At 41.4% G+C, this 27,501-nt stretch overlaps 1 protein-coding gene across 13 annotated transcripts in view; it reads left to right on the top strand.

The window, feature by feature from the left end:
- The window catches only part of LOC118512535 (phosphatidylinositol 4-phosphate 5-kinase type-1 gamma), a 47,484-nt gene that overhangs the window by 19,690 nt on the left and 293 nt on the right, over positions 1 to 27,501 (top strand). For 5 of the 13 annotated variants that reach the window (XM_036057090.1, XM_036057092.1, XM_036057091.1 and 2 more), the window contains 13 exons: positions 3,396 to 3,755; positions 3,839 to 3,981; positions 4,053 to 4,227; positions 4,310 to 4,644; positions 6,870 to 6,899; positions 7,468 to 7,560; positions 7,641 to 7,773; positions 7,848 to 7,935; positions 9,319 to 9,381; positions 11,226 to 11,306; positions 13,376 to 13,474; positions 13,768 to 14,094; positions 14,920 to 17,403. In XM_036057090.1, the coding sequence (XP_035912983.1) occupies positions 3,396 to 3,755; positions 3,839 to 3,981; positions 4,053 to 4,227; positions 4,310 to 4,644; positions 6,870 to 6,899; positions 7,468 to 7,560; positions 7,641 to 7,773; positions 7,848 to 7,935; positions 9,319 to 9,381; positions 11,226 to 11,306; positions 13,376 to 13,474; positions 13,768 to 14,094; positions 14,920 to 16,277 (3,285 nt within the window). In that variant the 3' untranslated portion in view covers positions 16,278 to 17,403. The other 8 variants (XM_036057102.1, XM_036057103.1, XM_036057099.1 and 5 more) reach the window with 8 other exon arrangements.

The raw sequence follows: 27,501 nt of genomic DNA on the forward strand, positions 1-27,501 counted from the left end.
ATGGAACGGCTACCTCGGCCCATACACTACAACGTGCATACGCAACCGGAGCGCATATTGAGTATTTCGGCCTCATTGTGAACCACTTGTTGGTTTATGCTATTTTGAACGGCAGTGGTCATGAGGGTGTTAGGCGATGGTGAATTTCATTTATGCTGCTGCTGCTGCTGCTAGTCGATGGTCATGCAATATTTATTTAGGTCTGGGTTGGGGTGTTGTTTTGGCGCTGCTTGCTTTCGGGATCCACCAAACCAGACACCTTTTCTGTCCTATCTTTATTGTGTGCCTGTGTGGGTGAATTCTGTTTGCATGCATCACAACTCTTGCCTCCCTTCGCAGGCATCGAATCGGCAACGGTGTCCGGGTCCAGAGCGGGAAAAGCTTTTTCATGCTTTTTCGATCCTGTTGATTCTTCCCGAGCCCCGATTGCGGGGAAGTGGATTGTTGAATCGATTATGATGCTATGGTTAGTTTTCATTTGCTATTCACCGGCACTACTACTACTACTACTACTACTGCTGCTAGTTCGTACTACTATGCTGGATCGGGTTGGATAAGAGTGTTCATGGAGCGTATTGTTGCTATGTTGCTGACCACTAACGGACAGCACTGAATTCGACATAAAATCGTTTACTTTGCCTTTTTCGTTGCAACAGGACCAGCCCGGTGGGATGTTGGCCACCGACCATTATGATGGTACTGTCACTAGAGTTGTGCATGTTTTATCAACTGATTTGCACTGAACAGGCGAGGATAGCTATTGCCCGAGAACAGTTCGATTCTCAGCTGTGCACGTACTATCGATAAAATAAACACAGCTCAGTATGGGAGTAGGTGTCATAAAATGGAGAATTGACTATCGAGGTTTGATGATCTCGGTACGGATGCGGCTTATTTGATTTGTCGGAAATCCGTTCGGACAGTTTGCACTGCTGACAACGTGGCCTGGGGTTTTGACTTGGTATTGTGTAATGTGCAGTAGTAATTATGTGAGGAATTTGTTTATATTACTGCTTAATAATTGTGTCAAATAATCTCTTGTACAACGCTTTATATTAAACCCTTATTAGTACGACTGAAATACCTAAATGTTGCAGATCTACAGTTACTAATCCTTATCTTGATCAAACTACCATATTTAAAATATTTATACTGCTTGCGGTTTGCCTACTCATAGGCGCAACAAATATTCAAACAGTCTCTACATTACATTTGTTTCCGAGTAAATTAATGCTCAATTTTAAACACACAGTTAAATAATTTACTTTGCCAAACAAATTTACCGTATTTTTTTGTTTTTGCTAAACCAAACAGCAATTATGCTTAACATGAAACACCAAACAGACAGTACTGCTGGCAGGTATCAAAAATAGCATCGCTGTATCCATTTTTTTCGCAGCAGCAGCATACATTGTTGGCGAGTCGCGTGCACGTGTGCCCACCGGCTGCTTCCTTTGCATTATTCATCAGTGGCTTTGATGTTTTAAATTTGCTACATTACACTGCAGGCAACCGTACACACGGCCCCATACTTAGCATGCGATAACTGAGCGCAGATAAAGGTGGTAGCTTCCACTTTTCTTAAATAGCATCGCAACCGGCGCAAAGCAAAGGGCCCGATGCAGAGAGCAGTTGCTACGGAGCATTGTGGAGTTGCAGCATAAATTGCCTATTCATAACGCACAATTGTTTGGATCGTCCTAGCTCCCCTCGTTTCTTCGTAGATGTATCATCCCCTGACCACCACGCCCCGGCTTGCTCTCGATCGAGCTCAATTAATGTAATCTGCATTTCGATAAAGTGAATTGAAGCTAACTTATCAGTACGCTACCGTCGTCGGCGAGGCGGTTATTGGCGCGCGAGAGTCTGAAAAAAAAATTGGATGCAAGACAAACCGACGTAAAAAACATGGCTTGATGAATCTAAATTCCAATCACAAAAAAGCATCAATTAAAAGACAACGAATCGTTTGCAAGCTACACGTGCTGCGCTGAATGTCGTGTGTTGGTGGTCGAAATAATGCTTCACGTAGATTGGAATAGACGCTTTTATCTTTGCAAAAGTAGCATTAATCAACCGGGAAATTACTTGTTTTTTTTGCCTTGTTACACTGTTCAAAGAATAGAAATGAATTTCTCGAGTAAACACAGTTACACAATACATTTAGCATTTATTTTTTTCCAAATGAGAACGAATTAAATTTCAGTTTACGTAAGCTTCAAACGCTTCATTTTCATTTGTAAATTGGATAAAATACTCATTTAAAACGATTGCTTGTTTCTGCTGGCTTTTCTGCCCGTCCCCCCCAACCCGTATAGGAAAGGGACGTTTCAAATAATTGTATTACTACTGCTACGGTTGTCTACTTTGCCCAGCCTCATTATGCTCGTTTCGCCACATGTCCTCGCCAGCGTCCTTGAAGAGGTATTAGTTTGTGTCGCAGCTAGATTGTCTTACGATAAACCCGTAATCCTGCTCACCGTTTGTTTTCCCCCCACTTGTGTCGTCATCTGCGTAAGAAATTGCGGCACACTTTGTTAGACACAAAAAAAACCGTATAAAGACAGAGGAAAAGTTAAATGGTTATCGCCGAGATTGTTGTCCCGTTCCTCTGCTGTACCATTCATTTGAATGCTTCGCTTTCTAATACCTTCCCCTGAAGTAGGACGATTGTAAGACGCTCGTTATGCAAGAGACCGGTGCTGCTTGGTGGTGGTCCTTGAAGGACATTTTAAAATGTGCCAGATGTCGCCTACCCTAGTCTTCGTTAGCAAGCGCGCACGACACATGTTCTTGCATGTTCCCAGGGTACATCGGGACGGTCAAAACTATTGAATAATCTATACATCCCTTCTTTAAGCTTTTTATGATATGAAAAACTGTTACATCTTACTGGTTTTGAGACAAGCGTCCAAATTATGAAAAGGGGTTCAAACTTTATCACAAAATGTGATAGGTCGAAAACCATATCAGATACCATTTGAAAGCCCTTAAACCCTTAAAATAAGGGTGAATGTTATGAGCTTTTTTTTGCTTTAAATGGTAATTCTACTTATGCTTAAGTATGTTAAATGAAGACATAAAACAAACGGAATTTGTCATATCAATCTGGATCGGTACCAGTCACGAGTTGGGCCAAGGATTCAATCAAGGAGGCGCCTGGTGCTTGATAAACATGAACACGTGTTGAGTATTGGTATTGGTTGTATTGGTCAATAATTGAATACTCATATACTGTAAACACTCTTGCGCTAATGCTCAAAGTCGTTTTTGATGTACTGTGCTGCTCAGTTCTATATGTTCTACTTTTGAACCAATTTTTGTTGCTACTAGTCTAATAATTTGACTTTGCGTCCATTACATTAACACTTTTCTTTTATTTCCTCCGTTCACAGATGTCCGGCGAACAGTCATTGGCTCCGCGGCCTCACCGGCCCAAGTCGGACAAGGAGCGCAAAATCGGCCATCGGCGGGTTGGCGAGGGTGGCGAAATTACGTACAAGAAGATCCAAACCACCACGATTATGGGTTCGATTCAGCTCGGCATCCAGCATACGGTTGGCAGCTTGGCATCGAAACCGCGGCGTGATCTACTGATGATGGACTTCTGGGAGCTGGAAACGATATCCTTCCCACCGGAAGGTTCCAGCATGACACCCGCGCACCACTACAGCGAGTTTAAGTTTAAAATTTACGCTCCAATTGCGTTTCGGTACTTTCGCGACCTGTTCGGCATACAGCCGGACGATTTTATGGTAAGTTGCTCCCGCTCCCATTTGGCGCGTGTCCAAACTGTGCCGAATGCTGATTGCGCTAATGTAAACCCTTTCCGTTACAGATGTCTATGTGTTCAGCCCCGTTGCGGGAACTGTCGAATCCGGGTGCGTCCGGTTCGATCTTCTATCTGACGGACGACGATGAGTTTATCATTAAAACTGTGCAACACAAAGAGGGAGAGTTTTTGCAGAAATTGTTACCAGGGTAGGCACAAGCATGCAACGAATTGGGCTGTGCATGGATTTAATGGATTATATGTGTTTTTCTCCTTCAAGGTACTATATGAATCTAAATCAAAATCCCCGCACGCTGTTACCGAAGTTTTTCGGCCTGTACTGCTACCAGTGCAATAGTAAAAACGTTCGATTAGTCGCTATGAACAACTTGCTTCCCTCTTACGTAAAGATGCACCTCAAATACGATCTCAAGGGTTCGACGTACAAACGGAAGGTACGGAATGTTCCGCTCGCTGCTTTAAAATGTAACCGAAGAGTTAGCCCGCACCAGCTCTCATTTTCCACACTGCTTTCAGGCCAACAAAGCGGAACGATCGAAATCGTCGCCCACGTACAAGGATCTGGACTTTATGGAGCATCACCCGAACGGGTTGTTTCTGGAGGCGGAAACTTACAGTGCACTGATCAAAACGATCCAGCGGGACTGTCGGGTGCTTGAGTCGTTTAAAATCATGGACTACTCGCTGCTCGTTGGCATTCACAATCTCGACCTAGCGGTAAAGGAGAAGCAGGAGGCGGCGGCCAAGGCACGATCCGAAGGTGAATCGGACTACGAAGATGCACCGGAAGCGGACCAGTACATGGTACAGGAACGGGAAGAACAGCGAACGACAGCCCTAAACAGAAGCAGGTAAGATAAATGATTCCTTCCCTGTTATTGTTTTTGATAAACGTGTGTATGCATGCATACTTGCTTGCGAAGAAGGCAGATGAGATCGGATCAGAATGTGATAAAACGTTAGTCGCAAAACATTTTGGCGTGCGTGTTTTATGGTTTTGCTACCGTTTCAGCTGATGTTCTGCGCTATTAATTTTGTTTCTGTATTTTTTCTTTTGCACCGCTGTTCGGCGATAGTTTTTGTACATATGTACTACACTTTAAAAATTGCTTTCACTGCTGTTTGCTTACCAGTAACAATCCAATTCGCAGAAGAAAAGTGTGTTCCTTAGCATTTCGAAGCAGTTTCGAATCTAATTTTGCAATCGCATTGTAAATTAAGTTTTAAACAAGCTGGAATCTTCGTACTGTACGTTATAATTCTGTATTAAGTTATTCGCATTAAATTGAAATATTAGCATGACTTATTGTTTTAAATGCGACAAATTGGTTTCGAAATGGATTATTTTTTTTGTAACAGTCTCTTACACGTGGTGTGTGTGGCAATAGTTATAATTATGAAGTTTTTTTAAATTGCTTCAAGTACAACAATATTATTTAGCTTCAAGTTGTTATTTCACAAATACAGCTCAACGCATTACATGTACGAGATTCCATGGAAATTGTATTCAAATTTGTGTACGACTCCTCGTTTGACATTTAAAATTTTCGTTAGGCAGATTTGTTTTTGCTGTTTATGTATAGAATAGTAAAATGTTTTGCACCTACACTTCCAAAGGAACACTTTACAGGAATACCATCAAGGTCCTACTAATCGAAGTACACAAAGAATTGTCAGTTATTGGGGCGGTGCGGTGGTCGAGGCGACTGCGGTGCTGATCTTCACACGGCAGAACCGGGGTTAAATGGGAGTTAAAATCCCACCCAGATCGCCTCCCCGTACGCAGAGTTTACTACTCTGCTACGGGTAAAATGAAGTCACAGAAAGCCAGGAATGGTAGGCCGAGACCACTCAAGGTTGTAGTGCCAAGAAAGAAGAAGAAAGCCAGTTTTAAATATTAGATTTTTTAATCTAAATTATATCATAAAACATTGTTGATCTAAAGGAGTATGCAATGACTATGTACGATTATTAATCAAGGAAACGTCTCTTAGTGACCACTGATATCCCTGGAGGAGATATTCCTGCGTGGTGAAAACCTGCTCTTCATAAAATTCTATCTGTTAACTAGAAATGGGTCGGTAACCGCATGATATAAGTTAAAAAAAGATGTTTTTTTTTGTTTTTTCCGTTGATAAACAGTACATAGTAAAGAGCAATGGCAGATCCCAAAATTATGTACGCAGAGATACTGCCGAGACACGATCTGCTTGGCAAAAAGGCCGCCATTTTACGGTTCAGGGAGCGGTTTGGGACCATGACTTTTCACCACGATCTTATAGCGAAATAGCTGACCTTAGCGTTCAAGGACAGTTGAAATGATAGGTCTGTATCAGTATGGGTAAAGAAAAACAGTCTACGAAAAAAAAACACTCTTCGCATACGTACACACACACAAATAATTAAACCAAACAACAACCACCACCTGCACTTGATGTCTTGAGTTCCCAGGATATTTGCATCGCATCTAAATACCCCATGTGCCATTTCCATTTCTGTCGCCTGTTTGGCTTTCGTTTCGTTTTTTTTCTGTTCCCCCGAAACCTACTGTATAATGTGCCCACACTGCAATGTACAATCGTTTATTTATGAAACAAAATGCCTTGTTGTGACCGCCCACCCCCCCCCCCCCTCTCCCCTTCCATTGTTCGTACCTGCATATTTTTGATCGTCTTAATTTCGTTGTCCATTTCATTGGAATTGGCCTTTTCTGTTCTACAGATACACCGCAGTAAATGATGATGTGTAAAGTGAAGCAAAAAACAAACAACATAAAACCAAATTACATTTCCTTGCCAATTCATTTTCATTCGTTTTCTAAAACAAATCCCATCAATAGAGCGATTGTTTATTCTATTAGCTGTTTCAATTAAACTTTTTTTGGTTAGATGTAGCACGAATCTGGACACGTGTTTTGTATCACAATGGCCGGGATGGCGTTGTAAAAAAACCGATAATAATAATTAACGCAAAGAAATACTTACTGACGAGGTGCACCTTGTTCTTCGTTTTTATTCTTCTCCCAATTTCCATCTTCCTGACGGTATAATGGATTGTTTTTTAATCCGGTACACAGGCACACAACGTATGGAAAGATGCTGATTAGGTATGATGAGACCCGTCTTGATGTGTGGACAGTATAAATTTAGCATTAGACATTATCCAATCGTATCGTTTCCGTGTCGTATAAATAGTTTTTCCTCTTAACATATCTATTCTGATGGAGACGCCTGGTGGATCATACCAAATAAAACTAATGGAGACGCCCAGTAGATTTGAAAATCTGATGGAGACGCCTGGTGCTACAGTGTGTGTGTGTGGAAGAAAACAAGGGCTTATAACACTCTTCACCAATAACGTATGATCGATCGATATGCGTAGCTTAAGTTGCAAGCGTGTGGGGTAAATGATATCTACTGAACCTTCCTCATGCAGAGTGTTCTAATGTACAGCAGTAAATAGATAGCGAAACAAAGGTTTTCGAAAACAATGTTTCAAAGCTGTATCAAACAGTCGGAAGTGTAGCAAAACAGATTGGTTTACTTTATTTGTATTTCAGCCTCAGTTAATTTGTCGCATACGAATGCGCTATGGGTTTGCTAAATGCATTTCAAATATTTGTATGAATTCGCTAACATATTATTCCACGCCACCTTCGTTCATCGTTCCCACAGGTCCATCAACCGGCAAAGGCTTGTTGCGCATTCGACAGCAATGGAAAGTATTCAGGCCGAAAGTGAACCGATCGATGAAGAGGATGATGTCCCGTGAGTATTCGATGGTGTATCATTTCGCGCCAGACACAGGTGTGATTAACTTTCCGTTGTTTTTTTGTTCTTTCTCACAGTCCCGGTGGTATACCTGCGCGCAGTGAGAAGGGCGAACGGCTATTACTGTTCATCGGTATCATTGATATTTTGCAGTCGTACCGGTTAAGGAAAAAGCTAGAGCACACGTGGAAAAGTATTATTCACGATGGTGTAAGTGTTGGCGTCGGCGTTAGTACGCGAGAGGCATGTTTAATTTTTGAATTCGTTTTCTTTTTCTTCTTCAGGATACCGTGTCGGTGCATCGGCCTTCCTTCTATGCACAACGCTTTCAGGATTTCATGGCCAAAACTGTTTTCAAGAAAATTCCTTCACGTAAGTAACAACACAGCTGAGTTTTAATCAATATCGAAAGGCAATACGAATGGAAAACAAAACTTACGAGATTTTTACGAAAAGCAAGCGGTTGTGCTCTTGTTATGCCAATACCAACCAATCAACAACAACAACCGAAAAAGAGACAGCTCACAAACATTCCCCAAGCGCTTGAGATAATACGCTAATGTATATGAGTACTTACGTTAACGTTGTAGCATTGTACACTGTTTCCGGAACTAGGGAAGAAAAACAAACTATTCAAAAACGCAACTCTTACTAAACTCTATTCTTCTTTTTCGGAAAGCAGCGCAACCAAAACAACTACATATTCTGCATTTGTGCAATCTAATCTAGTTTTTGTTTTCCCGTTTTTTTTTGTGTCTGTGAGTGTCCATCTAATTTTGAAAAATTAAAGAAAAACCTGTACCCCACCCATCAGTAGCGGCTGCAGTATGTATTGAATGTACTATCTAAAAACACCAGCTCTCCGTCGCGCAAACCCGTTAAACCGGTTGATCGTTCTTTGGCAGACAGTGAAATCATTAGCTGTGAATTAGCTTGTACGATGCTAACGCTCTTTCTTGTTCTTTTTTTTCTCCTGGTTCTATGTGTTACTCGTGTTTTTTTGCGTGTCACTACGTTCCTTTGTATACCGAAACTCTCATTCATTTATATACTTAGAAATGTAAAACGCGTCTACAGTCGTCACTTTTTATCTCGGCACCATACTCGGGGGAAGGGTAGAACAAGAATTATGGTGACGTATTTTTCGTGTGTGATGCCTCCGTTTTAGGGGTGTTTTGGTTGTGGGGTTTTGCAGGTATTTCTATATGTTTTGCCCATCCTCTCTGTCTCTCTCTCTCTCTCATTGTACTGTTGTGGAGCGCGGTTACTAACGAAACTAAACTAAAATGCACACTCACACAAAAACTCTGGCTGGTACTCAAGCAAAAAAAAAAACGAATAGAGAAAGGAAAGTTTATTAATGGACCGAATATTGCCTACGTTATCATTATGATGATGTATATCAAATCTCTGATCTATATTTCTTTTCTTGCTTCTTGTTCTCTTATCTCTCTCTCTTTCTCTCTCTTTTCTTACATATTGTGTATGCAAAAAAAAACATGCAATTTCATGCAACGCTAAAATTGTTCCTTCAAAATACAAAACAAAACAAAAATACAATCCGAAAACATTGGTAAACTGGGTACAAAATGCGTCCGTGACTGTGACCGTCCGTCCGTGACTGTGACCGTCCGTCCGTGTCAAAACACCAAAAAAATCAAAAATTATTTTACAATATAATTCTTTTTTTCACAACAACAAAAACAACCAATACAATTAACGCCAAATTTATATATACATATGTAAACACACCAGTGGATCTGCCCGAGATCAAGGGCAATCATAGAAAATTTCGCACGTTGGTCACCAGCTACATAGGTAATCTAACATCATTCTCCTTGTTGTTTACGTTACGTGTTAATCATTGTGTTTGTTTGTGTTGATCTTGTTTCTCTGCCTCTCCGAGAGGTTCTGTAACCGAGTGACTCTTTTTTTCCGTTCCGCTTTTACTCTTTTGCTTTCCAGTAGTTTAAGGAGTAACCTCCTTATGCTTGGGTTTTCTAATGCTAAAATGCTGTTTTCGCTCTCCCCCTCTCGCTCTCTTTCGCTGTTTGAACTTTTTGATCAATTTTTGTGTTCCGCTCTACCGCTCTTCCTTTTCGGTTTTCGTTTACTTTCCGATTTCCTCTCTATCGTTTTGCTGGGAATGTTACCCTTCTAAAGTTACTTACTCTCTTCATATTAGTAAATGTTTTTTTTAATCTGGTAGTGTTCTAATCAACAGAAACTTTGAATGCGAATGAGAATGTGCGTTGAACCTTTAACCAGTATTCTACAGTATTTTCCTTTCTTCGTTGTTTACTTACTCGATCGCTGTGTGTGTGTGTCTTTCTAACGCTTTTTGGTATTTCTATGTGTTTTGTTTTAGCATCCGCATTTAGACAATCGTGTGTGTGATTGTTTTTTTTTTTAATCTGTTACCACCCATTTTTTAATTAAGCTATGATACTTTTTCATGACCTGTAACTTTATCACTTAACGAACGCCAATTGATTTTTTTATTATTTTTGTTTTCTTTATGAAAACACTTCCCAAAAGCAAATCTGTTCATTTATTAGCCTGGGCATAAATAATAAATCCATTTTCAAAAACATCTTATTGACAAAGATCGTTATTGGCTGGTCCTATTCGCTTGATTAAAACACAAAACATCTCCAATAAAACAAAGCTTTGCCTTCTTCGCTTTCACCTTTTTTGCAGTTTCTTCGCCTAACCCTACAAGTCCATTCATTGTGTTATTCTTTACTTGATCACATTTGCTAATTTTATTTTTTATTTTTAACCATTATCAAGTCTTAGTTAAGTAGCAGCGGGTTTTTTTTTAATCTTACGTTGCAACCATAAAGAAGATGTAAAGTACCATCGAAAGGGGGTTTTAACTTGTTTTGCTGTAGTTCACAAAAACAATAAAAAAAAAAAGTTTACTCCTTCCTTACCATTCCTAGATATGAATAGTTGTTATGTTTTGAAGCCCTTTTTATTTGTACAATATGATGAATTTCCTCACGCGTGATCTTTGTTACATACATTACAAAAGGTTTTGTTTTGTTATTATGCAAAAAAAAAAACAATTGTTTGAATTAATTTTGAGACCCCCCTATTAGCTCAGGAGTGAATTGTTTGTGTTGCTTTGGGATTACTATATGATTGCTGCTAAACCACCATCTTTCTTTAGTGCTACCGTGTTACTTAACTCAAAGTCTCAACCACTTATGATCACTTGCCAGCAGACGAGGCGAAGAAGCGTGGCTCCTAATCTATTCCAAGCATATATCGATATCGACGGAAGTGTTAACAACTATTTGATCGTATTGTTTGTTTTTTTCTCTCTTTCTTTCCATTTTTTTTCTTTTTGGTTTTCTTTACCTTCTCCAAATCTCAATCGAACCCGTGCGTTCGTCTCAACCACCACCACCACCAACACCTTCCGATCCAATATGCGATCGCTGACGAACTACCAACCACCCTTCGACCACCATCACCACTACTACCTTACGCCATCTTCTACTACTTCTTCTCCATCCAAAAACCGAATCAACGCTCTCGTGTGTGTGTCTCTCTCTCTCTCTTGTTTGTTGCGCTTATTTATCGGTTCTTTTTTCTCGCGGGCTCAAATGACAAAAAATAATCTCTTAATGGAAAAAAAACTTCCATTAATGAAGCGCTAAAACACTCACCATCCAAGAGAAAAAGTTTATCGAAAGCCGCACAGAGAGCAAAAAATGAAGAAACAGATAGTCAACGTAAGTGTTTACCCCTTTGTTTTTGAATTTAGTTTTAAGTTTTCTTTTTGAATAACTTTGGTAGAAGGGAATTATGCTGGGTTTTACCGATTTTTCGTTTTCACTCTCTCTCTCTCCATGATTTTCCACGATTTTATGTTTGTTTTGTTCTCTTTTTTTGTTTAAAATATCATTTTCGAGACCCTTTTTAGTATTTTTTGTAACTTCCCCATATTTTGCATATCGGTTTGTATAGTAGTGTTCGTTCATATCTATCCGTCCATGTTGTCGATACATCGTTATTTATCCTCCCGTTTGTTGTACTCGCGTGTAACTCGCCGTGTATATGTGTCCTTTGTCTGTGTTTTGTTTTGTGATAAAGTTAGGAAATCCGTAAGCGCAAATCGTTTAATGGCCCCCTTTTACAAGGGGTTGTGATTTGAACATATGTATATGTTCGACGGCCTTCTTTTCCCCTTCGAATTCTGTGTTTGCGTGTGTATTTATCTCTTTTCCTCCATTTAAAGAGCGTTGCAGATCAATATGCGATGCAAACACAACGCTTCTCCTATTATTTTTTTTGTTACGGCCAAATGGTTTATTTGGACAAATAACCAATTAGTTGGGTTAATTCAATCTACCCAACTTCCCAACTGTCAAGTTGTTTTTTTAAGAGCTTTTTTTAGCTATTCTACAACATGTGTGAAGTGAGACATTGCAGTCGCTTCACATTAACTGAGGGTAAAGAACTAGAAGAATGCGTAGGGATATCCTATGAGTGTAGAGTTACATAATGAAGGCAGAGCTACTTTTTGTGGTAAGAGCTTCAAAGTTAAGACAGAGCGACCTCATAAGGTAGAAACTAAGGAGAATTTTTAATGTTAGGGCAGGGCGTACTAGTAAAACAAAAGTGAAGATAGAACTCCATAGTTCACGCCCTAACTCCATAGGACATTGCTTCATATTGAAGATAGAACTACATCACGAGGACAGAGCTTCATAGTGAGGTTTACTTTAAAAAGCGTCTCTCAATGACTTCAGAGAGTTAATGTAGATCTCGCTCAACTTCCAAACAAAAAAATTGGAGAGTAACAAATGAAAACCAGTGTAATAGAAGTGAATTTTGCTATGCATTGCGATATCTGCGCGGACCGTATCTTGCCCTGTATCTCCTTCCCCCTCATCATCAGCTACTTTTACGTCCCATTATCGTTTCGCTCATCTTCAAATGCATCGCATATCATGGCTAAATTAAACTGAAGCATTAATTAAAAGTTGTTTCTTCCATTAAATGAAAAACCCTTAAACCCGTAAGAAAGTTTTCTTACTAGCGCCTGCCGTTTCTGTCGCAAATAGTTGAACGCGATTTAGCATCCGTTTTTGATTTTTTGGGTTGATTTGTTTTTGAGCTTATTGGTTACACCATTTGTTTAAGCATGAGCGAGAAAATGCAGGAAATTTTCCTTAACTTTCTTCGATACGCCTACTCGTGTGTTCACCCTGTTTTTCACATTATGCGCAACACACATCCCCCCGTACTGTGTTTCCCGTGATAAATGTCTCTTCGTTCGCAAAAAACTATCTTTCACCTTTGAAGCTCTGTCTCTGTCTGTCTGTCCCTTGACTTTTTGTATTCCGTGTATCTTCACTATCTCTTCTCTTTCCTCCTCCCTCCCCCTCCCAGGACACTCTATCTGTCCCGGTAATGTTTCAATGTGCTCTGTCAGTCTTCTCTTTACACGCCTACTCTTCTCACAAAATATTTCTCAGTGTATCGATCAGTGTCACTGGTTTACTTCTACCTCTCCGTGTACGTTGTTTGTGTACTCTATCACCTTAAGTTTCTTTCCTCTTCTAATGTTTACTATCATCTTTTTTTCTTTCTTCTTAATATCGTCTAATCTCCATTATTGGGACGCTCCTGTCAGGGAGCGTCTTTTCAAATTTCCGATACTATACCTGGAATAAGTAGCTTCCAAACCGAGTAGTGTGTTGTGCACCATTTTAGCAACGCATTTTGTTTGAAGGCAGATAGCTAATTAAGTTTTTTGTTTGTTTGTTCTCCTTCCGTGGACACTCCTTCCGTGCAGCCGTAGCCGGCAGCTCCCATCAGCATCATCACCAAAACCAACAGTTCAACCCGTCACAGACGCATTTCAATCAGCAGACTACGGGGACTCCCAAATCAGGTAATTGGCACGTGGAAATATTTTATGCAGCTACGTGTCGCTTGTATTATAACCATTATTGCATCGCCCAAAGGCCCAAGTAGAGTGTGCAGCTTCGATGTTCTCTACCATTTTGTAACAACCATACTTATCGCTGTGCTAACATAATCAAATTTTCTCTGTTTGTCTAATTTTCCCTTATTCTGCGGCTTGGATTAACAAAACTACTAACATTCGTACCAACCGAATCATGGTCACTGCAAATGTTGTTGTGTTGCACGATGTTTCGACACGTTTCGCCACACGCGACACAGATGTCGATACTTCGTCGAGTGTGCATACGGCGGCAACGATCACGACCACGTCTAGTAGCAGTGCGGGTGCAGGCGGTAATGGCAAACCGGTGGCCGGCGGTCTTGGTTCTGGAGCGACCCGAGCTGCGGCCGGTGGTGCGTCCGTCACGCCCACCAACATGCCACCGCTAAAAAAGAAAACGACCGTCGTAAAGCAAAGCGTTCCGCCACCGGTTCCACCGCGCGGTTCGCCAAAGTTCAACAAGACGGGTGGGTCGGGACGGCCCGGTGGTACCTCCGGTTCGCTACCCAGCCAGTCCAGTGGGCATCGGGGACGATCCAGTGCAGGTGTGTGCGTGTGTGTGTGTGTCGTTTGTAATTTTTGCTCATTTAAGTTTGGACCTCTCTTTTTCCGTTGTCGTTTTGTTCTGTTGTGTGCCCATTTTTGTAGGTTTCAGTAGATTGTTGTGGTAGAACTTCTTCCGATATTTGTATTTCTAGCTCTCTTGGTCGATTTATTTTACCTTTTTTTTCCTGCTGTGAAACACACACCTCTCGAGGAATGAAAGACTGATAAATGTCGTGAACATTTTGGTTTTAATCATAACAACTTTCCCTCCTATATTTGCATGCAAAATTATCTTTTCCATCTTTCTGGATTGTTTACATTCAATTTTATTTTACTTGTAAGGTACGGTTTAGAGCACACGATTTATTTAAAAAAAGTGTGCATAAACGTGTCGTTATAGGTTCTGTTTTAATTTTTTAACTTTAATATTGATGAACTTCTTTCCCGTTCGAAGTTTGAAACATCGTAAACATTTTTCGTAACAAAAAGGTAGTGCCATTTGTTTTCCTTGACCTCGTTTGCTTGGTTTATACGTAGCGATGTACGAGAAAAAGAGCTTCCGAAAAAGAACAGACAGTACTGTTACTCACTAGAAGGAGGCGAACGAGAAGCAACATTCAAATATGGATATACCCTTGTACAAGTTAGCTTGTCTAACAACAACAAAAAGAACCTTCCTTCTCATCTGAATCCTACACATTTGCAATTTGGTACCTTAGAAAGGGCGTCTTCTCGTTGGTCTCCATCTCGATCGTGAGGATATAAGCTTTCGTTAGCGATCTCACGCCGTGCTTTTGACAAACAATCGAACACAATTCGTGCAGGTAAGAGACAACGCTCGTCTCCACGCGGTCGTGGCAATCACGGTGGAATCGCAGCGGCATCCGAGCAAAAGGAAGGCAAAAAGGACGGTGGGGCGGGTCAGCCACGTTCGGCACGTTCCACCGCACTCGGCCCACTGCAGGAGAATGATGCAAGCGAGCTGCAGCTAGTGCCATCACCGAACAAAGTGCTCAGCTGGCTAAGCAGCAATGACTTTCGCGTGTCGGAAAACGGAGACATACTCTCAGATGATGTTGCAAGTGAAGTACCGGAGGACAGGGGTCAGGAATCCGTAACGATACCTAAAGTGATTGCTGTGAAGAGAAAACCGTTGACCACCAGTTCCGTGCCGGTTCCATCGAATGTGAAGGAAGCGTCGAAAACGTTTGAAAGGCTTTCCAGTCGCAATGGCAGCGGTTCATCGGTGCAGCAAATGATAAGAAATTTTGAACAAACTGCAACGACGACGGTCGTAAGATCGGAATCGATGTACTCTAGAGTTCCTAGCCACTGTGGGTCGAAAGATACTGGCCGTCCGATGATGGTGCCTCGTACCACCAGAACCGTCCCGTTAACAATTCCAATCATTAAAGAGACGCTAGTTGAGGATGAAAATAATAATACACGCTCTGCTGCCATACACGACCAACACTGTCAGACGTTTATTCCCATGGCCGAACGATTGGAGAAGGACGACGATCTTACCGCGCACGAGAATGATCAGCTAGTGTTAGCAAATTTGAAAAATGTAGTTAAAGCACGTCGGGAAATGTTTAACACTTCGCCCGGATCTACGATGGAACGGAAGCCAAGAACCGTGGTGCGACCGACAATTCCAAATGGGGCCGTTATACAAAGAGAAGAACCCGCCGTAAAACCTCAACCGCAACCCGTACCAGGAACAGGTACGTCAAAGGCAAAACTTACCCGATCGGTGACGCACGGAAAACGACCTTCCTCGCGCATCGATCAGGACGAGATACAACGAAAGATTGAAGAAATCGAAGCAGAAATACGTCAAAACGAGGAACGCCTTAATCGCATACCATCCAGAAGATCGTTACGCCGGGAGCACGTTACTGCGCCAGATAAACCAACGCCGGCCACAGATCGCCCCATTGTTCCCTGTCGCAACGATAGCTTCCTTTCGCGCTTGAAGCCTAAAACGCCATACCGCAACGGGTTGATCGAAGGTGTGGTAGACTATGGCGGAGAGTCGACAGAAGCGGGCCAGGATGTTCGCTTTCTGCGGCAGGAGGAGAAAGTTTCCATCATTCGACAGATCGGGTTACCGTTGGACGAAAACCACAACTTGGAAAGCTACCTGGAGCAGTTCAGCCTGGAAGGAGAGTTCGTTTGAAAATCGAAGTCATCGGTGTGTTCCGGCGCTTCTGTATCCGATCCTGCCCAGAACTCCCACTCTTCTTATTTTGTAGCATTCGCTTGAACGTTTTCAACTGTCATTTCAAACCGTGCTCCCATTTCCCTACTTTCGCTCCGCTCTCTGTCTTGCTGTTTCTCTATCTCTCATCCTCTATTTCAAGTCTCACTTCAAGCTTATCCGAACGTGCGTTGCTTGCTGTAAGCTTGGTTGTACAATTTTGGTTTCGGTTCGCGCAGCCATCTTTAGGTTCAGGTTGACTTTATTTCCCCAAAATCACTTCTAACCTGGTGGTACGAAAATTGTCGTAAATGATGGTGTTCCGCTTGAACTATTGGTTATCTTCTTCTTCCTTTTTTTTGTAAATCCTCTATCAGTATCCTTAGAATCTTTTGTTTGAGACGATGTTGTGTTGCCTTCTTATTACTAGGTTCTATAATTGATCTTTGATTTTGGGTGATTTTTTAATTGGTTGCATTTGTTTGCTAGCTAACCGTGTTTGGTCGAATGTTCGCCTTGTCAATCTAATGTTATCGTTTAACTCAATTCGTGGTGTTTGTTTGAGGAACATTGAAAGTTATTAAAAACCTGATTTGGATGTGTTAAATGTATATTGAAATGAGTTCTTTCCTGAAAATTTTCCAACTTGATATTTGCCTTTATTTTGTCTTTCAATATATTGCCATATGCATGCAAAAAATCACCTTGTGTATCCTAAAATACCACGAATTTTGTTAAAAAGTTAATAATTGACTTGTACATACTTCCATTGGAGGTGCTAGTGACCATTTATTTTGGAAACAAAATAATTCTTTTTAATTCTACGAGTGTATTACCGACCGACCAGTACATATCATACGACCAGTCTGGTCGGTTGATCGCAGGATAAGCAGATACCGATGCTACTACCACTACTACTACTACTACTACTACTTTCCGTTCCGTTTTGTAGTTTGAAGATTTTTCTATTTTGTTTCATTCCCATGGTTTAGTTTAACACACATGCGACCAAATTAAGCTTTCTACGACTGTTGTCGAAACACTGAAAAAATTGAAATCGAAAAGAACAAACGAAAACAACTTAGACGCTTCGTATCTCGTATCTGGCTAGGCACATCTCCTTCCTGTTCTTCCACTCCTCCTCCCGCTTTTGACGACATCTCCGAGCACGGTAGCAGTAGCCATCGACACTCGTCGGATGATAAAACGGGCAGCAGCAGCGGAATCGGCAGTGCCGGCGCCAGCGGCATCGGAGGCAACGGGCACGGTGGTGGCGACGGTGTCGGCCTCGGCGGCGGCGGCTCCGTCGATCGGCGGAGCACTTCCTGTCGCAGTGATAACTACAAAGAAGACTCAATAAGGTATGTCACCCCATCGTACGGTTCCTTCCTCTGTGTGGTTGTGATATTATGATGGTCGCCGTCTACCGATGCGACACGAGTGCATTTTCGGTTTTCGGTTCTCCTTTTTTCCCCTGAGTTTTCCGTTTTTTTTTTTTTTGTGAGCGTCTCTTTGTTGTTCCTCTCTCCAAAACTCGACTGCACCTTCCGAGAAAATTTATATAATACGCGTGTATGGATGCTCTCTTTCCTTGTTTATGTCCCGTCGAATACGCCAGCCACCCAGCCCAGCGAACCAAACCGAACACTTGTTGCTTTTTTAGGGGGAGCTTGGAGAGATCTCTTACAGGAATCAATACAATTAAAATTTGAATTTGAAGCATAATTAATGAAAATGTCTCACTGATCTGCCATAAACTTTAAAATTGCTGCCATACAAAGGCACATCCTTCATAGACTTATTCTCCCGACTGACTGATCGGATTCTGTGGATAACGCAACCATTTTTCGACTGCCATACCTTGTACATTCCCACTGAGGCAACAGTAATTTCGCTTAAAAAAACATCGGTTTAGTTCGTTGGGCAGTGGTAAAGCGCCGTGTCGGAACGTTCGATCGAACCATTGGCATATGTCGGCATCAAGATAATAAATCGCATGGCATGGCATGGAACCTGTTTTTGGTTCGTCAAAAATTTGGCTAAAATGATGTTTTCATTGCATGAGTCTTTTTGCGATTTTTGTTGTTCGGGCATGCACTTACTCGTTATCCTTATACCTTAATCTACGTTCTCTGTTTAATGTTACTAATCATATTGAACTAACACCATTTCGCTTTCCTGTCATGCCTGCTTATTATTTGTCATTGTCATTGTCTGCGCGTATTTCCGTGTGTTTTGCGATGAACAATAATACTATTGTGTCGTGCTTGCATCTACTAGTTGCGATCGTGCCATCTTTCCTCTCGAACATGTATGGCGGGCTTTCGTCTCACTTTGTGAAGCCCGTCTAAATGTATTCGATGCCTGTGGAGGTTTATTGCTCTTTAAACTAGTAATAGTAACAGTCGATAATATGCTGAGTAGTAACTGTCCAAGATATATTAGTAAATTAAAAATAAATTAGAATCCGTGTACCTTGAGAATACTAAAAACAAAACTCTCGTACTGCCTATATCTTATTTTTATGTATTGAATCCCATTTTTCTTCACCCAACCACCATCAAATTGGTGCAGACAAGATAAGATACGTCTGCAGCAGGGCTGGGAGTATTACAGTAAGACAAAAACGCTGTAAATGAAGAAGAGTTTTTTTTTTTGATAATTTCAATTACTACGTCGAAATAACATGATCAGCCATTTATATAGCTTCTTCTTCTTCTTTTTTGGTACTACAACCTCGAGAGATCTCGGCCTGCCATTTCTGGCTTTCTGTGACTTAATTTTACCCGTAGCAAAGTAGTCAGCCCTGCGTACGGAGACGGAGGGGCGGTCTGGATGGGATTTGAAAACCCCGGTCCTGCCGTGTGAAGACCGGCGCCGTTATCGCCTCTACCACCGGACCGCTTCCCATTTATAAGCTTCCTTGGCCTAATTTTTGCAAACCTGGATTCTCAGACTGAGTCCTGTGGCAGTCTTGTCGAGTTAGCAACTGCCACTGATCGCACTTCTTACTAGACAGTTATCACTCATAATATTCCTACCGTTACTGGTTTATGAAGCAAGCATAAACCTCGCATCAGCAATTCATTTAACCCCTTTTTAGTTGGCACTCCTATATGTCATGAAGTGATCTAAATAAATAAAAAAAACACACTCAAAACCGAACGTGAGCGTAAAAACATGAAACTAATTTTGTTTTCTTTTTTCTTTACACTCTTTTATTTTCTCTTTCTATATCGTCTGCTCGCCTATCTGTGGGGGCGCCTATGTTTTGCCTGCCATCTTCATGCCTTCCTGTGAATGCCGCTTACTCTCTGTCTCTCGTGCTGTGTGCCCGAACAATGTTTCGTCCCGATGCTCACCCGAAACACCGATATGATGTTCTTAAACGTGCACGCTCACTCTCTCCCTCTCTCTATCCCGTAATGGAATACAAAATGACGGCTGGCATGATAACCGTCATCATCACGAACTTCATTAACGATCCGTGTCATCCTCACCGTACGATCATATCATACTGTCACGCACTGTTTCATGCTCTATCCGCGCCTTACGAACTTGCCTACAATGAATTACCCCAATCGAATATACCAACCGCTCTGTGCGCCAACAGTATATCAGAAATAAGATTAGAAAGTCATTTAGCAGTCGAATCATCATCCAATAGCAATTACGGCTCGCGGGGGGCCCTAGCGTCGGTCGAAGGATCGACCCCAACGTGGACTGAAGGAACGCCCAGCTTTACGGATTCGAGCTCGAGCGGTGATATTGGAAGTAAGATTGGAAAAAATGCCGGTTTGCCGCCTCCCCGAAATTCCCGTTTATTAACGCACTTGGTGTTTTTTTTTTTTATTTTTGTCTTCCCCGTAGCATTCTCAGGCCATTCCTCTCCGATGTCGGACCGGGATCGCCACAAGCCCACTGTCGAGAAGGCGCTAAATTCGCTCACATCGGAAATGGTAAGCTTTTCGAACAAGTTCCACCAGCTTCATCATCACCAACTCCATCACCAGTACCAGTACCACTCCTCCTCCACCTCATCGGTATCGTCCGCTTCGGGGCATAATCAACGGAAGCAACAGCAGCACCATATGCAGCTGCAGCAGCAGCAGCAGCAACATCAGCTTCACAAGCAAGTGATCTATGTTAAGAACAGCAGCTGTTCGAGCATAGACCAATCGGTTCACCTTCTCGGTGGTGGTGGTGGTGGTGTTGGTGGTGCCGGCAGCAGTACCGTGTTGGGGATCGGTGGCGGTGGCATCAGCAGTGGCCGCAGCAGTCCGCTGGTAATGATCCGTCGGGTCACATCAACCAAGATTAGCGAAAGCACCACGTCGCTCAATTCTTCGGGCACTGGGCAAGATGATCAAGGGCCGAAAGATGCCGTCTCAGCAGCTTCTCGTTTGGGACCACCTGCTTCCACTATCTCCATCCGGTCGTCGTCGTCATCGATAGCCACGGACCACAATCACCACCACCACCACCACCAGCACCAAAACCATCGCACTCAACTGCGCCAAAGTGGTGAAGGTGCTGGGGCGGAGGAAGAGGAGGAGGCAGAGGGAGACACAAATGGGATGAGCATGTCTTCCACCTCTGGTCACGGTAGCGAGGGCAGCAGCAATGGTTCACTCACCGAAACCGATCGCAATGCACTGCGCCAAGCTCGGGGAGAGTGATCGGTTTTGAGTCCCGGCTTTAAGCAATGTTTGCTTCTTTCCTTAGGGATTTTGTTGTTTTTTTGGGTGGACATTTTTTTTCTCTACCATCGAGGAAAAGCTTCTTATCTACAGGGGTGGAAAAAAAAAATAAACAAAGTCATCCTTTTTTCGAATAGAATGATGAGCGCAACAATTTTGGCGCTATTTGGATCGATTCGTCGTCTCGAATTATGGTGGGCGACTGTACAGTGTAGGCGGGCGCTGTGTAGATAGGTTATTGACAATGTGATTTAGTTTATGTATTTATTATTTATATTCATCGCTACAATCGAACAACAGAGACAGTAAATACCCGAAACACCTTCATGCGTGTGTAAACAGTGACAGGGACTCAAAACGGACAGACACTTGGTTGAAGAGAAGAAGAATGAAAAAACGTAGTTTAATTATAGTTTGCACATTGAAATTATTCTTAATCCATCACCTCCATCACATGTAATCTTCCAACCGCAACCCGGTTAAAAAAGGATGGGGGTCCTTCACCCCCCCATCGGTGAAGGTTCAAATATGTGAATGTATTAAAACAATTTAGTGAGCAAAATTTCTATACTATCAAACATCACATAACGAGCATATTCATGTGCTGCCTTATGCATTTGGAACATAAAATATGGTTTTGGATATTTTTGGCAATCAACGAACAAATTATTTCGTTCTTTCCCTAATAAAAGGAAACGTTCTTATTACGATTTTTCGTTATAAAATTGGCAATAAAAATGTCTTCTTCTGGTATGATGATTGTGCCAGTGCCAGATGAAAAATCCACACTCATTCTTGTGTGAGTTGGTGTTGCGTTGTGTACAATTATTATCTGTAGAACCTCATGTTGTGGCATAAGCGCTTCCACAAAAGAACAGCATAACACAGATATACATATGTAAGTTCAGCAGCTTTTAGTAATACTTGAATTGCGATGGGGGAAGCTATGTATAATTTACAGGATTTTTCTGTTGATAATTTAAAGGAATCGATCTTTTTCGAAGGCTTCTCAGATCAAATGGCAAACAAAGCTAGTTGACATGGAAAGGGGCTCAGATGACAGGGAATCAATTTATTGTGCAGTTACCAGATGATATTGTAATAGTAGCAGATGATATTGTAGATGGCCTGTCAGCGCTAACACACTCTGTCATCAATATCATCGGCTACAATTACAGTATCATCCGGTAAAAAAAAAAATATTAAAAGGATCGATGCTTTCACATTACCATCAGAAAAACCCTGTAGCTCCTCCACCCAGATACTCTAAACTAGTTAGCTTATTCGTATTTACACTGTAAGAGTAGTAAGAGAGTGTGTGTGTTGTACGATTCGTATAAAAAAGCTCGAACCGGCGGGTGGTATTGGAGTTTGGTCCTCATCGTCGTCATATTGTATAGGTTTCGCAGGGGGTCAAATGTGTTAAAAGGCAGACAGAATCATAGGGGGAAAGGGTACTGAAAATAGTAATCGCTAGAATCTAAACGATTAAGACAGAAGGATATTGGTTTCTGTTTTTCATCTTTCTTCTTTTTTTTTGATAAAGATTTTTATTTATTATCCCTACGGCGTAGCAGACTAAACTTACTAAGTTAGCTCGAACCACGAACACGTTACGATTAAAGATTTATATATATTTTTTGTTAACTACACAGACATATTATGCATTATTATTTAAAAATAAATAAGACAAATATTGGAAAGTAAAGCAAGAGTGCAGTGCGAAAACACTGTGTTGCATTCAACACCGACTGCTACTTTTAAGTCATTTGAAAAAGGAGTTTCCGCAGGACCTCAGGACCAGGTGTATTGTTATTGTCTTGTGGAAATATGTAAGTTTTTTGTTTAAATTTTTTTTTTCCTTTTTAACTTTACGTTTGTATTAACCGTTTCTTTACAAATATCGATAATCGAGTAACAATTCATTAAAATATCCCGTCGACGGCGTGATCCGTTTTTCCTTCCCATACGACACTAACCATTTACATGTATTCAGGGGTTTGAAGCTGCAACTGCTTTGCTGCACTCCATCTGCTGGTGTAGTTGTTACAAATTTCACTGTAAATGATTCATCTCTGTTTTTCTCTCTTTTTCTCTCTCTCTCTCTCTCTCGTTTTGCGCTATCATCCATTCGTCTTTCGTCTGGTGGTGGCCAACCGCAACCAAAATCTTACTCTAACTCACTCAAACTTACTTTTCGCGGGACCGGACCACCATATTCACCAAATATTCGTCACTCATCTGCGCTTATATCGGGGGATGTTCGCTTTGGTATCGGGGGCGGCCGCGGACTTACTAACAAACCAACCAACTGCCGCATCGCGTTCCAATTTGTTTTGCTCTGCTAGGAAAATTTACGATATCAAGTAGATTACGATTACAACTAAGCGGGTATCGCACTGGGCTCGCTATGGTGACTTTGTCAGTGGTGATTAGTGAGACCGGAAAGTGTAACGTGTGAAGCAAGCGAACAACCGATCCCTCCACCGAGTGGGAAAACTCGGTGAAAACACAACGGAACGAGAGACTGTAAATATGTATCAAAAAAACTCCCCATTTCAGTTTAGTTCATTCGGGAAGGCTCCGTAACTCCACGGTCGGAGTACGCGATAATACGCACGAATAGAAAGAGGAAATCAAAATCATAAAAAACAATTAGACTCTAGGCTGTAAGCGTTATATCACGTTAGAACGTTCGATACTTGATTCTTTTACCCACGGCCTTCAAAAAGACACGGGGAGACAGAATGAGCCATAGAACCATTAGGTGTGTGGTACCGCTCGTCGATCCCGGTTCAGGCAGTTTATTGACGCTTTCCCAGATATGTTTGAGATCCGGCCCATAGTTTACTGAAGCTATTTCCTAGCTATTTTTGACATCGTTCTATTTCGAGGATATTATTTTTTACTTAAGAAAAATGGCTCCAAACGATTTTTTTTCGAAAAGTATGCTTTTAAAGTTTCTTTTCAAACGACTTTTCAAAAGCGTTCAGAAGCGTTCAATTCCAAAATTAAACCACGGGACAGCGTCAATAAATTGTGTGGTGGATTCAAAAACCGAGTTTGAGAATGTGTCAGAAAACTTTGAAAACCACTGCATTAATCTTATCCCTCGTACCATTTCAATATTGTTACACTAGTATGACACCGTATATGCAATTCAACCTCGTTAACCCTTCTCAACACGCGAAAACAAACATTCAACTCCGCAAAATTCCAACTCAACAATGGAAAATGGCTAATTGGTGAAGCTGTTTTTGGCACAATGTTTTAATTGATTGTTATTGATTCTAATCAATGGTGATCCGGTGGTCGAGAGGCTTGCGACGCATGTCTTCCCACGGCAGGACCGGGGATGAAATTTAACCCAGACCGCCTCCCCGTAGGCAGGTCTGACTACAGGATCCAGCTACGGGGAAAAAAAAAATCAAGTCTAAGAAATCCAGAGATGGAAGTCTATAACCAAGCTGCTTGATTGCTCCGTCAACTAGCCATTTTGCATTGTCGGGAATTTACGGAGTTGAAAGTCTGTTTTCCGATGTTGAAAAGAGGGTTAACGGGGTTGAATTACATACGATGTCGGATTAGCGTTTTACGCTGCTGACATGTGTGTGTTACAATGTTGAACTAGCCTGAGAAACCCTGCAATCTAATCTACAGTGCTTCCATTTGCTTTTATTTTAATTTTAAAAATATCCTTTCATAATCGAATTCATAATTTTGATCCTTTTCATAATCGTGCCCTGTATGCACCACATGCCGGCAACAATAAAACAAAAATGGCGGACAGGAGCGACCTATCAGAAACCCAGCAAGTCACAACTGCCTTTACTGAATCCCTAGCTATTGTTATAACTTCATGTAGCACGCATAGATTTCTCTCTCTCTCTCTCTCGTTACTTGCTTTCCTCATTTCCTCCAACGCCTTAATCAATCCAACGAAATCCAAAAGGAAAGTGCGTTCGAGAATACAAACGTCTTAGCCCCCAGAGGAGGGAGGTTTGATTTGATTAAACGAGAAACGGAACAAATTCCGCCTAACCCGTAACGTAAGATTTGTGTTTAGAATTGCAAAGAAAAAAAAACAAGCTACGTTGAAAGGGCCTATAAATATGTGTCTGGCGAGAGACGGTGAGCATAAGCCGACTAGGAAAGAAAAAACGGAACGGAGTTTTGTCAACATATTTTTTCAGTTTCCCACGGGTATTTTTGTCTATATAATTATTGAAGTTGTAAAGCTTATTTTGTGATCTATTTAAATTCTATTCTAAGCGAAGAGGAATAATATGCGAGTGTTAGAAGGCGTCGGCGTCGAAATGGGGGGAGCATATGTCGAAAAAAACAACAATAACTACATATAAAGCTAAAGTATAAGATATGTACAATAAGAAACGCTCGAAACGGAAAGCGATGTTAAAAGCAGTTAAACGCATTTAGTCCATATGGCCCCGTCTTGTTCCCGCCCCCCGCATTTCCTCGGCACACATACACATTTCAGCTGCACACCCACTAATTAGAGAGTGTGTACATACGTATATGCATAAACATAAATATATCATCTATTGTAAAGTTATCATCATCGAAAGGAAACAATCGAAGCTCCCAAAAAGTAAGAAAGTTAAGCGTTATCCAAACAGTTACACACCACACAAAAAAAAACGAACACGATAATGACAAATAAGGCGCGCGCGCGTATTGTTAAAAGGCAAAGCTGGTTATAACAATCCGAATAATTCTGTTCTGCGTTGTAGTTTACGGGATGTGTGTACCGCGTGCAGGAGTGAGATTTCATGAGCAATTTCTTGTTTAATGTAGGCATTTAAATTTTGGCCTGTTTTCAAATTCGAATCCCACACCCCATGTAGTAGATTCCGGGGATCATCTGTATAATCAAAACATAATATCAACGTCGGGCGTCGTGTGCGTGTTAAAGTTCGTGTATCGGGCTTTAAAAGAAATTAAATATTAATTATATTCACCTGTTCCTTCTCCTCCCCCCCCCCCCCCTCATCCCGGACACCTCGTCGATCCGTGGCCGCGTATATAGACTAAAGTATATTAAATCGTAACCTTAACCGGCAAGCAGCTATAGATAGATAGTAAAACCAAGACAAAATCACTCCCCCATATGTAAATCAAATCCCCGAACACACCCGAACCGGTGGGAAACACGTTAAATGTGAAGTGTACTGATGATCGTCTCCACAGTTGAGATTTATCGTCTTTACAACTCACAATACACACTAACCGTCGTAGCTGTATGGTGACGATCATACATGGATAATGATGAAACGGGAGCAGAGGAAAGCAAACCAACACGGGAACATCTTTAACCAATATACTACAAAACCACTGGCAATAATTTATCCAAACGTGGAAAATGCAATAATCAAAGCAAGTCAGTTTATCCTGTCTCCGTTGGTAACCATCGTTCGGTTAGCGGTGGACATAGTAACAAGCAAGAAAATGCCAATATTATCAACCCTCCGAATGAATCGTGGCGGAACGCAGCAACAGCAACTAACCTCTCTGTACACACAAACACACACTCAAACTATATACCAAACTATTAAGAAAACGGCTCAATCTCATCACAATCTCGTAGCTACTGGTGGTTCAAACGCAATGCCGGACACCTTGAAATCGAACCAATTGGACTGCTGGGTGGCATAACTGTTCGGAATATATAATTTATCACAGTTTAAGCGTAATATTATGAAAAATGTGTTACAACACAACACTCGGAAACTAGTCCCAGCAATAGAAGAGATTTTGCAGAAAAACGAAAGCCTGATTTTTCATTCTTTACCGCGTACAATTCTTTTACCAGAAAGTTCAACCGTTTGTTCGATTTCAAGTTGTTCACGTTGGGTGCGTTGGATGACAGTGTAAAACATTCGACTACTACTACTACATCATCGTTGTAAGCCCATCACTCGAATCCTTTGACGTAAGGACCGATACAGTTAAAGCCATGTACGTATTTAGCCGTAAAGCGTGTTGATGCATATATATACATATACATATAGCGTGATTGCAAAAATCAAACACACATATTAGGTCGCGAAAGTGAGGGCGAGCAAGCGTTGTCGTTTAAGCGTCATTCAATGATACATATATGGGGGAGAAGGAGAAAGAATACAACTACGGATGAACTGAATGCAACAATCGGCGGATATTGAGGGATAATTGGGGGCAAGTGGAGATAGCGGAAGGTCGATTACCCGTTGGAAATGATGCATATAATAAAGGGAAAACAATACAAGCGAAATTCAAAATATTAAAAACAAACGCGTGCACACAATGATAGTTTCGGGGGAATTGTTTTAGTGTGCGTGTTTTGTATTTTATAGCTACATTTGGTGATACTAATACAGCGCATCTTCTCAGCTTTTGTTGCGATTACGTTAGCTCTCTCAATGTTGTATATAATTTCACTCATATTAGCAGTTTTCATCACACTAACAAACCTTACCATAATTTAATCATTTAATTGTTAAATT

This window comes from Anopheles stephensi, chromosome 3 (genome assembly GCF_013141755.1).
Source record: "Anopheles stephensi strain Indian chromosome 3, UCI_ANSTEP_V1.0, whole genome shotgun sequence".
NCBI lineage: Eukaryota > Metazoa > Arthropoda > Insecta > Diptera > Culicidae > Anopheles > Anopheles stephensi.